Genomic DNA, 13,592 nt, shown 5'->3' with positions numbered 1-13,592 from the left:
AACCAAAGAATATAATTGTGTATCTTCATACTACTCATATGCAAGAGATAACCTAAGAGAAAAAGAATGTTTTTTATATTAATAACAAATTTTAAATGGGAGGCTTGGAATCAATTCTGATAAGTATCCCCAAGTCATATAAAATGTGAACTTTAAAACATAAATGCATTATATTCAAATGAAATTAAAACAGGAAGAAATATTAGCAGATCAAAGTAATTTTATTAAAGCTGGTGGCTGATAAGCATGTTGTCATAGGTCAACACACACAGTGATGATAAAATTTTCCATTTCCTACAGTACAATCTTTAATGACATTCCTTAGCATTTGTGCCTTGTAGCTAATACAGATAAATGTTTCCTTTAAACATGAACAATAATAATAACTGATAATATAGTACAGGGCTTTGTGCTTTATAAAACTACTTCACCATAATTGTAGCATATTTAGGTTAACTATATAGGTTATAAAAAGCACACTAACACTGTAGGGTCATTAAGAGTAGGTCAGAATGAGTCTATTACATTATTCAAGGTCTAAAAATCTAGTTTTCACAAATAGAATGGATGTGGCTTATATGACATGCATAGATACCAATTAAAACAGGGCAGTGTAATTGAGGAAAATCAGCACTGGCCTCAGAACCAGCAAAATCCAGTTTCTCCCCTCATTTATTCCACTAGCTTCTGGGATTTGGAGCAAGTCACTTAACCTTCCTGGGTCTTACTTGTCATCAGTGAAATGAGGGGTTTTTTACATTGCCATTTAGTTCTAGAATTCTCCATGTGCTCTCATGATGTAAAAAACATTCCTCACATTTCTTTGACAGTCTCATTACCATATATAATGTATTAGATTTTTTACCACTATTCTCTCTACAATTTGTTTCATCTTCCACAATGCTTCCAGGCTAGTTTTTCTAGAATTCACATCTAATCATGCCTTTAATAGTGCCCCACTAATTACAAAATAAAGTACAAATTTCCTAGAATGACCTTTCATATTATGCATGATCTTTTGTATTATAACTTCAATCTGCCTTTCTTGTTTAATTTTGCTCTTTACCTCCTCTCCACTCTCTCAACCCATGAACACCTATGTTCCCATTACACTGATGTTCCAAACAGACATGTCTAGTCTCTGCTTTACATTTTCACTTTTGTTTCCCATAAAAACTGTCCTCATAAAAGGTAAGATCACATAATTTTTTCTCCCTGAAACCTTCCCCATGCTCTCCATTCAGAACTGAAGATTCTGCCTCATGGACTCCATATATATCTTTATTGTAAGACCCTGTTAGTCTGCCTTGAATTGTAGTTATCTGTATATTACCAGCCCTTCTCTTAAGATCTGATACTGCAAAGTGAGGCCTTTGTAATTCAGAGTGCTTTGAAAATTTTGGGTGTCCAGAAAATATTTGCTGAATTTAATTGAGAGAAATCAGGACATTACTATTAAATAAACAGAAAACATGGACAATTTCTTAATCATACATAGAAAGTGTTGAGGACTTAGGTGCCAGAGACAGCGCTAAGTTATATAATAGATTGCTGCATTCAATCTACACCTTATAAACCGTCTATTGTTATCCGTAGTTTACACATGAGAAAACTGAGACAGAGATAGGTCGCATAAATTGGCCAGTGGCCACAAAGCTGGCGATTGGGAGCACCCAGATTCCTACCCAGCTGCCTAAGTCCAGGAAACATGCTCTAAACTGCTTTGCTCACGGGTCTCAAAACGGTTTCCCTCTCGACATTGCTACAATGGTTGCAATTCCCAAATGGAAAGAGGGCTTGCAGGGGGTGCGCGCAGTTTGAAAAAAGTCTCCCTCGCTCTTAACTCTTAAATACTCTTATTAAACAGTTTCTCTGAGGATTTCCTATTAAATTTTCCTATGAAAATTGCTTCTTTTGTGCGAATCTAATATCTATCCTTTCTAGAGGTCGTTTCACTTTGTTACTGAAAGAATTTATTGAACACCTCCTCTTACATAAAAAGAAAAGAACATTTATTGACTTTTTATTTAGACATTTCCCCATAAATTATCTAATTTAATACTCACAACCTCCCTGGGAATTTTAAGATACATTTTAACATGAAGACCCTGCTCCAGATAAGGTAAACAGCATGCCTGGCTTACAGCAATTGGAACCTGATCTGTTAAATTCCTGGAAGCATGAGTCCCACTACACCCTGCTGCTACTTTGGTACATTTCACCATTGCCATCTGGCACTAGTCTGGTGCTTTTCAGGAAAAAATAGCCCCAGGCTTCAGTGGAAATGCCAATTTAAAGGACAGAAGTGAGAGATAGCCATGTGTACAAGGGGTTTAATGGCCCCAAGAGCGAAGGGGTGGCAGGCACTTTCAAATCATGTTCTTAATTTTATGATATTCCAAGGTCTTGAATGTTCTTTCCCGTGCAGTTTTCTCCAATGTTATTTTAATTTTTTTGGTAATATCTCAAGAAACTTTAATTATATCTTGGATGTGGTCTGCTTTCATCTTCACTTCTGTTTTCCCTAGGGAATGACTTCTAATATAAAATATCAGGAATTGGGCACATTTCAAGCTCCAGATGCTTTCCTGTCGTGTTTCCTTTGGATCGCTTTCTCTAACTGCACAGAGATGGCCCGATGAATGCCTCTGTCATAGCAGCTGTCATATGGGATGACAGTTGTACCTTCACCTTTCTCTCTTATTCAATGAAAAGACCCTTGGGAACAGAGAAATTGTCTCTTTCACTTCTCTATCCCCAGGGCCTTATATTAGGCAGGACCTGACATACTGGGTACCCTCAAGGTACCAAATTAATGCATGTATGGATGATGATTTGAACAGAACTGTTTACGCAGTTCTCATAGTGTAGTTAACATGATGAAAGAAAAACCCCAAGTTAAAAGATCCTTGTTTACTTCTACCATAGAAAATGCGCCTACTGTGAATTTCTAGAATTCTAATAATTTTTTTTAACATTAAAGAACACAAAAAGCTCAAACTGAGTCCTCCAAATAGCAATGGTAATTAATAGGGAAGAGAGAACAGATCTAACATATATGTTAGGTTTAATGGGAAAAATGTGTTCTATGTCTTTATGCCCAAATATAAATTACATCTTTACAGCTCTAAAAAGACTAATTACAATCACTCAATGATCTAACAGTAAAGTTTAAAATAATGGTATGTGGTTGTTTTATTACCTGAATATTGATCTAGCACTAGGCTTGGAGTAGTAAGCTCTGTAGTCCCAGCTTTAACCTCAGGTCCTGATTTGCTCCTCTTACATAATTAGACACAAGTACTATGTGTATTGTCTTGGAAAGCATTTTGTTCTTTACACCTAATTAGAGACTAAGACCTGAGGCTGGGGACTTGTATTTCAATTCTTAAAAGTAATTGCTTTGAAATCTTTCCTTACAGCTGTAATTTCTTTACCCTTAGAACATATACCTGTCTTTTAAAAACATGGGTACGAATCACAATTTAATGCTACTAATATTTGCCAGGTACCATTTAAAGTTCATACTTTTACATTTCTGAACTCATCCAATCTCCACAATACCCCTTTGATAAAGGTACTATTATTATCCCCATCTTACAGAAGAAGCAACTGAAACATGGAAAAATTACATGGTTTGTGAAAGATCATACAGTTTATTAGCTAGATTATAAACTCAAGAAACCTGAGTTCACGTTTATAGTCATTATACCTACTACCTCTTGCTAAAAATTTTTAACACTGACCTTACCTTCCCAAAGGCATTGAGAAATAGCAGAAAATAATATAATGTACACTTTCTTTATATACTGTGAATGTCACCTGACAACTTTCACTATTTTCACTATTAGTGGGATTACTTTATTTATTTAGAAAAAGCAAATATATTTTGACCTGAACAGTCTTATAAAAGAATACATAGTACCTTTGGGGTCCAACATATATTTCTTAATACCAAACAAAATAGGAGTTAAGGAAAAAAAATATTGTCATTGTAATAATGCCAGAGAAATGAAATTAACCAAAAATTCTGTATTTGAGATATGGAATAAGAGGAACAAATTTATTTTGAGATCTAATGTGATAATCTTACATACACATAAATTAGTGAATTAAAGACATCAATATTTTTAAGTTACTTTTTTTGAGTTGTTTACTAAATTCAGGTATCAAGTTTATCCTTAAACCATTTTATTTAAGCACCGTAAAAGTTTATATTTTCTCTTATGTAATAATTAGTTTATCTAACAAACATTTATTGAGTGTATACTATGTGCCTGATATATTTCATTTGATCCATAGATTATCCAGAGAAGAATTTCTAATCTACTTTCAGAGATGAGAACTTAACAATGTATCATGAATCACTCTCTTTTTCCAAGCTTGTCTCCTACATACTTAGATCATACTTAAATGCACATTATGAGCCCACCTTCAAGACTAATGGTTTTCCAAGGCGGCTTAAGACCTTATTTACTTGAATGTATCTGTGAAAGGGATTGATGAATATAGGAGATATTGAAGAGGGGCTCTTAATGTGGGATATTAAGAACTTTTATTTTCCAACAACTTAAGGCTGTGATTAAATTAAGTATAATTGTACTATGTTTCATTGTGAGATACATCAAAAAGTCATGAACAAATATATAAAACAAATACAATATAATATGGGATACAACTATATCTGACAAAGAAGCACATTTTATTACTAAAAAAAAAATGTTATCGTTTGTTCCACCATAGCCACAAAAAAAATTGTCTTCACTGGCATGTATACGTTATGTAACTAAAATAATTTTCTATGAAAATTAAAACTATAAGTCCTTTGTTTAAGTGATGCCTCTCTTTGAAGTCTCAAATCTCAACTAATCCATAGGTATGCTCTAGATCATAAAATGAGCATAAATATTATTAAGAAATGAGGCTCACAGACCTCGGAGATTGATTTAATCTTAACCTTCATCACCACTTATTTTATGGATAAAAATGTCTCCACTGGCTAAGAAAAGTTAAGGAAAAATTTATGTTTATAACTGTCAGTCTTGTTTTACTCCATCCATTCAGGCAAACTTCATTGAAATCCTACTATAGATTAGGAAGTATGCCAGTAATGATTCCATATTATTTCCATTAATTTAACCAAAAGGTACATAATAAGCAATAAATTAATATTTATTCAATGACTAAATGAATTTTCATGGAAGTACAAACAGAATACACCCTGGTATTTTACTTTGGCACCCCTGTTTGGAGTGTATTTAATATAAGATTGTTCTCTTTTAGACTATCCATGAAGGCCCAGTTTCTGAAGCATGATTAGAACTTTATTAAATGGCGGTTTTACCGCTAAGGCAATCCTACAGCACAGGCTTTGGTGAGGACATTAAGTTGTAGACAACATATCCACACATATTTCCATGATTCTCACTCCCCAACAACAGTCCACTAAATGTACTGATACCTTGTTTTCCTTTTCCTGAACACACATTGATTTTAAATACCTGTATTTCCCCTTCTCTTTAACTTATACCTCAATGGTCTCATGTCAGTTTTAGAAGAATGTACAGAAGCCATCTTATGATAGCAAATAAGAAAGCAATTATCCTCCTTTATGTTGATTAACGTAAATGTTTTGTGTTAAAAACAGCTAAACAGTGATGGACCTAAGAGGCAATTGATTCAGTGCCTAATTACTGACAGAAAAACAACTCAACACTAATTGTGTCAAAATTAGCATTTCTGTCCTTGGCTTTCACATTCCAAAATCCACTTCACTGGGAGGAAATGACTCCATTCCATAGTAATCTGGAAGTACATGTCTCAGCTAATTAATTCTAGAAGAAACCAAAGAAAGCTGAGAGATACATAATTAGACATTTCACAGTTTAAATACAAACATTTTTCTCCTCGTGGCCCACAGGGGAGAAGAGCACTGCTTGGGATTTAGGCAAGATCTTGGACCTTCATGAGTCTCAGTTACTTAATTTGTAAAACAGAGTTAATATCTACTCCTCAGTTAATATCTACTCCTCCTTAATTTGTAAAACAGAGTTAATATCTACTCCTCAGGATCAAATGAATCAATGTATATGAAAAAATTACATTAAACTGTAAAAGAAAATTCAGTTATTTTGTTACTGATGTTGTTAATTGTATCCTCACTCCTTCCAATGTTTCCACTTTCCTTTACTGTCTGTCAGAGACCTCTTGTCCAGAGAAGTAATTGTGAAATTATAGGTAGACAATTGGGCAGTGAGAAAGAAAAATATCACTTCCAATTTTATGATTTTTAGCTGTAACCATGCTTTTCAAAGAGCCTAACAATTTAGAAAAGCAGAGGATCCATTTGTAATTGCTTTAACATGTTTAATGCAATGTGGTATTATGAAATACATAAAGGTACTTAGATGGAACTTTCAAACAGCCGGCACAATTTGTTCACGTGTAGAATTAGAATGACCTGTATTGTGTTATAATCCAGGGGGAAACCCTCTAATGTAAGAAATTCTACAAATAGTATAATTAGAAACGAGCACTAGAAGTCGGGAGACAGGCTCTATTCTTGTCTGATATTAACCATAGTGTGTTTTTAGGTAACTCAGTTAACCTTTTCAAGCCACAGTTTTCTCATTTGTGATAGGAGAATCAAACGAATGTTGTGATAGGAGAATCAAACCAAATGTTCTGGGAGTATATGATTTTATTAGACAATTCTGTAATAAGACATTTCCTCACTTTTTGTTGTTGTTGTTGAGAGCTTGCATGAGAAATAGCCTGTTATGTATACACATACTGGGAGGAAATCCTTGTGATAATATTTGTAACACATTCCTAAAGTAAACAGTAACAACTGGGCCCTAAATGCTTTTTATTTAACAAGCTAACTTAAGACAACTCCAGTGCCTAAAGGAATCTCCATGGCTTGCTCACAGATGCCCATTACCCTCACATGCCCTTCACCCCTATCTTCTATTTTTCTCATGCTTTTTCTCCTAATCCTCCTTGGCCTGGCCTCTCTCTGTTTCTGTTCTCTTAGGAATTCTTTCCTCCACGCTCTGTCATTCTCATAGACATACACAGTCTACTTTTCTAAATTTTATTTCAGTTCCAACTCTTCCCTCTCACTCTACCCGGAGTTCCGTGTTCAGTCTTCCTCTGCAGAAGCCTCATGGGTACCATCTGTGCTTTCCCAAAGGAAGCAGCTTTTTAGGTAGACAGTCATTGTTCCATCTACACAGCCATATCAGAATTAAATCAGTTACTCTAGGTGAGAGATAGCATTAACAAAGCCAAGTTCAGTAGCTGAATGAAGAGAAAACTCTATTCCGCAACTCAGACAGAAAGAACCTCAACAAGCATCTTCCACATACATGCCTTCAGATACCACAAAGCTAGCCAAGTCGCAGCAGAGACAGGTCTCCCCATCCCACTCCCTCATTAAGTTTAACATTATCATTAGAGTCATGTGTGAGGTGGAGTGGGGGGAATGGTAATGCAGGAGGAGATGGAGATGGACAAGCACGCAAATCGTGGCTCCTTCGCTTAATTGCTGTGTCCCCAGAAAGATATTTAGCTCTTTGAGTTACAATTTGCTGATTTAAAAAAATAAGGATAATAATGCCTTCTCGATATTACCTTAATACAATAATCCAGTTCTCAGGATTAAAGATAATGTATACAGGGTCTGTCATATAAAGGAGGCTTGAAATTGACTATTCCTTGTTATTATTGTTATCATTATTATTAATATCCCTTTGAGAATGGTAGAAGGCACCCATTTTTTTCCTACTAGAGGAAAGTAGGACAAAGATTGCTATGAGTGATTTGTCCATGAAGACACAGTAAGGTAGTGGGGGAGCCTAGGAATAGTATAGAATTCCCTAACGGCGGGTTCTATGTTCAATACTTGGTCTCGGTATTTGTGGAAATGTCCTCATTTAGTCTCTCTGAAACTTAGGACTCTATTATCGTCTGTACTTCATTTTTGTTTTTCACCAAAGGACTTTGCACATCGTGACCCTAAAAGAGGAGGAAAGATTTGTCAGCTCATCTCTGTTGGTGGGTTTGGACTACTTCTTTGAGGGGACTATCTATGCCATCTAGAAAAGGGAAAAAACCTGCAGCTACTATTTTGGTACGTGCAATGCAGAAATGTTGTCATTTTGTGCTTCCTACTGATGCTAAAGTTTATGTAAAAGGAAATCAGCTAGCTATATTTCCCAGCAAGATCATATGAGTTACATAATTTTCACATAGATCTTGAGCTAAAACAGAAATCTTGCGAATTAATGTTTGCTACAATTAAGATACAGTGGGGACTTTCCTGGTGGCACAGTGGTTAAGACTCCGTGCTCCCAGTGCAGGGGGCCCAAGTTCGATCCCTGGTCAGGGAACTAGATCCCACATGCCGCAGCTAAGAGTTCGCATGCCACAACTAAGACCTGGTGCAACCAACCAAACAAATAAATAAATATTAAAAAAAAAAAAAAAAAGGTACAGTGGACACTTTCCAGTGGGAAAAAAATAAAAAACATATTAAGGTCTGTCAAGACACCATAATGTCTAGGCATGACGTTCAGACTGAACTAACCAGGGTATCTTTGCTAAAACAAAGGCTTTTTGAACTTCTTCAGGCAGGATGGTAAGAGAGAAATGATGGCTTTTACTCCTGAACACAATGTCTAGTTTACTGACCCTAAACTGTAGTAATTAACCTGCATGAACAAAATCCTGAAACATATCCATTGTTAAGTACAATATTCAAATTAGTGAAAACTTTCTGTATAATTTCAAGTCTGTCATGTTTAAAATATTTTGAATCTGTAATACTTCAGGTACAGTTATTTTACACTCAGTGGAGAGAGGCTATTCTTACTCCCTCTGTGTTTGTGCATGTCTGTATGTGTGTGTGTGTGTGTGCATGCGCGTGTGTGTGTGTATGAAAAACAAGAAATTTCAAACTATCTGCATCTATAGCTCTATAAAAATACTTTGCATATAGGTCAAACACTGCTCGTTTACCTCCATAAAGTAAACATTAGATTAGTAATAAAAATGTATGCCATAAAGCAGAATGTTTAAACGAGAAGAATCTTTTTCCCATTTATTTATTAAGAACTTGTATCTTTTTGGTTTAAAGAGTAATTCATCATTTGTTTGTATTACATACTGAGTCAATGTGAACCCATATCTTGCAACAGGATGACTAATGAGAATGAAACTGTGAGTTTGAGCACAGGTGGCACCATTGTAACGCTTGGCATAAAGGAAATGCATTAGGCACACAGACAACCAGCCTTCTCACGTATAATATTGGGTTAGTAAGCTGAAAGACCTTTTACTAATTCTAGGCGTGCTGCCGGGTGCAATTGCACTGTAAGTGATACAGCCATCACTTGGAGAGTGTTTTGGAACTTTAAAGGCAAGAGAAACCTTTTCTTCAGTGGAATGTTCCTTTTAACTTGCTTTCTGTTCAACCTGATAAAGCTTTGGATATGCTTGTTTGAGAGTTCCTTTCATAATTTGACTTTTCTTTTCCCACATCGAACAACGCAAAACTGAATTGTCAAACTTGTTCATAAAGTGAGGTACCATCTTGGAAATCACGGTGTGTTTTCAAATCACCATGTAATATTGATATATTTAATTACTGTCAACCATAAACCCCTTTATCAGCATAAACAATTGGCAGCATAAACCAAAGATGTAAGAAAAAATTAGCTCTATCCATTAACTTAACGTTTGTTTAACATCAAGTCTGGTGGTCAGCTGAGACATGATTACTTGATTTTAGTGACTGAACACCTTGGCATATATATAGGATATAATCTCTATACCCTGACACCATGCAAAAGAAACTGATACATCCTGAGTGCCTACTCTAGCTCAGGTATGATATATGGTATCTTTCATGCTTTAACCTCGTAATATAGTCTAAGATATATAGTTACTATAATTTCTATCATATATGAATACATATATTTATATTACTTCATATAATTTCTATTACATATGTAGAAACTGAGGATGAGAGAAGTAACTTGGCCAGAATTATCCAAGTAGTATGTGGCATAGGTGGTATTTGAACCGGGTCAATCTGTCTGTAAGGCCCAGGTTTTTCTGCCATAATTCAGTCTAACTTGATTTTAGCCTCCTCTGGTTGGAATGAAAGTTGCTCCTCAGTTTCCTAGTTAGTTTCTTCATATTTCATGCCTATCATGAATAGCAATTTGAAACAGCCTGAACTGCTTGAAGAAAGGCAAAGTTTAAACTGTCCATGTTGTCACTGACTTGAGACCCAGAGACTGTTTTCTTCTCTAAACTTTCTTTAGAGCATCTTCTGTTACAGAGAAACTTTATTTGGGATGGTAGAAAGATGTGTTAGTCTTTTCCTGTATTATTTCTGACTTTGGTAATATGTTAAGAAAGGCCTTTCTCACTGTAAAATCTAAAAATATACTTCTATGTTATTATTATTATTTAGTTTTTTAACTGTTTCTTAAAAATCTATATCATTGGTCTGTCCAGAATTTATTTTTGTATGGTATATGGGAGGAGCCTAACTTAATTCTTAGGTCCTATTTTCTCCTCAAATTCTGGTCCTTTTTGCCTCTTTTTGTTCCTTAAATTATTGTCTGAAGTAACAGAAAAGGCTTGAAATATGTTCTTTGGGCTGATATGTGATGAAAGATTCACTCATGTTTCACTTTTCCATTTTAATTACAAAGGTCTGGGGAAACTATGTTGGAAGCAAAGTGCCATTACCCTAGAGCACTTTACTGACATGTTAATTCATGCTATATTTATTCATCCTCCAAAGCAGCTACAAAGCTCATTCTCACTGGCCTCAAAATGAGTCTATCCAAAGGAGTTCAGTAGTGCATTCTGTCAACCCCTTAAATAATTGGGGTACTAATGTCTTCCCCCATTTTCTGGAGGCTCTTTAGTGGTTCATCATGCATTTAAGTTTCAGAGAGATCATTTGCAATCCAATTTCGTGGCTCTCCCTTTGAAATCTGTTACCCCCAAGACATAATGTCATAAATGCGCATTGAAACTCCATGAACTGTCCTCAAGTAATTGTTCTATAGCTTGCCCTGCTAAGGAATTTGTAGAGGGTATCTGAATGGGTCAAAGTGAAGGTAATGATTTTGGGCTATTTCCACTCATGGAAAAGAATTAACATTTGTGAGATGTTTGCTCCTACAGACACATTTCAAATGCATTATGAGGCATTTTCACTTTTAAAATTTTAGATTAAAAATAATGTACTCCTGTTAAAGGTACCTCAAAAGTGCACACATAGATTCTTTTAAGGCACATCCTTAATTCTCTGGTTTGCGTCCTCTTTCATGAAAGTATTTTCCTCGAAGCCATACAGCTGCAATCCAAATGTGGTCAGCTTCTAGCTGACCTCAGGTGCTCCGTCCTGGAGGCAGAAGCCAGGAATTAACTGATGTCTCCTAGACAGATGTAATAGATCCAGACGTGAATCAAAGTGCTTTTGGACAAAACCACAGTGGATTAGCAATGCGATAAGAGGCCTGACAGGATTTAACTTCAAGGCAGGGATCCTATCTCTCTATTCCTTTACCCCTTTCACCATGGAATCTTCTGTGCCCACATTTTTTTTCTCGATAAAACTCTTCGTTAGCTTTCAACAAAATTATCTAAACCATGGCCTCAAAATCCCTTGTGAAAAGAGGAAGGGCAAAAAAAAAATGAATCAATTAATTACTTTAAATAAACAGGTCAATTTTTTTCCTTCTTTTCTATGGGTCATGGATGAAGGAGTCACCCATCATTTCTCTGAGACTTATGCAAATCACGTACATGTTTCTTAACACTGAAACCATTTTTAAAATTTGTGAGACCTAAGAGAAACTTGCACATATACTGCTATCTGTAAAAACAATCTGACAATGTCTCTTCTCCCAAGTTTCAAGACAGTGACTATCCCTCAACACAGATAAGCCTCACAATCATCAAATACAGAATCTACTATCTACTAGCTAGTACTTGGAAATGCTAAACCTCCATATTTGGCTGAAAAGACAGCCAAGGAAGGATATTTATAATTCAGCAACTGTCTTATAATTCTCTATGCAATCCAGGCTCTAATTACACAGAATATAGTTTTATGCTTAAAACCATATGATTTCACTAAACCTATCCAATACATCTCTTCTCTACCTATGATTTAATAAATCTCTTGCTTAAAAATGTCTTCCTAATGCAAAGGACCACAGTGCATGGAATCACTGTACCTGTCAATCTTTATAACCCTCCCATAAATTTTTCCTTCTTAAATGCTGCATTTTGGTAAGTTAGCGGTTCATTTATGAATACATCTGCATGTTAACTGCTTATCTGTAATACTGCTCAGCACCGAATAAATGCACACGTACAAATCATGTAAAATCAGATGATGTCACTTATTTTAAAAATATTATACATACATACATATACATATGTATACATATACATCTATTTGTGTATATGCATATAATTTTTGTTAACCATGGAAAAGGACCAACCGATTGATGCCTAGAGATGTGGACCCAATTTTAGAAGCTGATGTGAGCACCGTAGTAATTTTAATAGGGGTAGGGCTTTTGGGGTTTTTTTGTGTGTGTAATAAAGCAATCAATATTCCTAATCCTATGTAAACATCCCCAGCCCCCATACACCCCCGGGCATGGCTGTGTGTATTTGAATTCCTATAGAAAGCTCACGGAGTTCTAGATACGTAGTCGCAGGTTGAGGACACAAATCCCGAAATATCGGTATCATGGCCCCTCTGGGCCACGGACGACGCTGCGCACCCAGGCGGTCCAGGAGGGCCAGGGAACTAGACCCACGCTCACTCACACAGGTATCCCCCGTCTGCAGGCCACCTGGCAGTGGCATCGCTAGTGCTAATCACCCCTGGCTGGCGGGCACTCACAGGCACACTCGGGGGAGCGCCCGAGAAACCTGGGGGAAGGGGGAGCGTGGGGCATTTAGGGGCAGCAGCGCGCACCCAGGCACGGGCTCCGCGCCTCCAACACCGTCCGGGACCCGAACTGGCTCCGGAGTCACCCGGAGGCTCTGCATTATGCCAAGGCGCTGGGCCAACTCACCTCCACGAAATAAAAGCAGGGCAGGAGGGTCACGCTGTCCTTGATCACTTTGCCCTTTGGCCTCTCCTTCGCCGACATCCCTGCCGCCTGCCCGGGTCTGCGTTTTCCCCGGGGCGAGGTGTGCACAGCGCAGCCGAGGCGAAATGCCTCCTCCAGCGGCAAGCGCCCGGCGCCGCTGATGTCACATTCCCCGCGGGCACCGCTGGAGCCAGCGCGGTGCAGGCAGAGCCCCCGCCTCTCCCCGCCCCTCTTTGCAGCAACCCAGCGGCTCCTAGAGACAGCAGGTCCTCTGCCTCCCCTACTCTGGCTCCCACCCCCGGTTTTTCTCGGCGGAGACGTCCAGCTCCTTCCTCCAAGCTGTTGCTGCAATGGCTTCCCCTCCCCGCCCCCCTCCCTCTGCTCTCCACCGCGCTGGCGAGGCTTCGCGGCGGTCGGGGCTTGACGTCAAGAATCGGAAAAGAGGGACGCACC

General features: G+C 37.4%; 1 protein-coding gene across 2 annotated transcripts in view; it reads right to left on the bottom strand.

Moving 5' to 3' along the window:
* The window catches only part of PLPPR4 (phospholipid phosphatase related 4), a 37,346-nt gene extending 24,042 nt beyond the window's left edge, over positions 1-13,304 (bottom strand). The window contains exon 1 of one of the 2 annotated variants that reach the window (XM_059900407.1): positions 13,122-13,304. In XM_059900407.1, the coding sequence (XP_059756390.1) occupies positions 13,122-13,199 (78 nt within the window). In that variant the 5' untranslated portion in view covers positions 13,200-13,304. The remainder of the gene's footprint in view (positions 1-13,121) is intronic. The other variant, XM_059900401.1, reaches the window with a different exon arrangement.
* Between the last annotated feature and the right edge of the window lie 288 nt (positions 13,305-13,592).

Source organism: Balaenoptera ricei, chromosome 1, assembly GCF_028023285.1.
Source record: "Balaenoptera ricei isolate mBalRic1 chromosome 1, mBalRic1.hap2, whole genome shotgun sequence".
Taxonomy (NCBI): Eukaryota; Metazoa; Chordata; class Mammalia; order Artiodactyla; family Balaenopteridae; genus Balaenoptera; species Balaenoptera ricei.
Note: the sequence above shows the minus strand (reverse complement) of the source record. Positions and strands in the feature narration are given on the sequence as shown.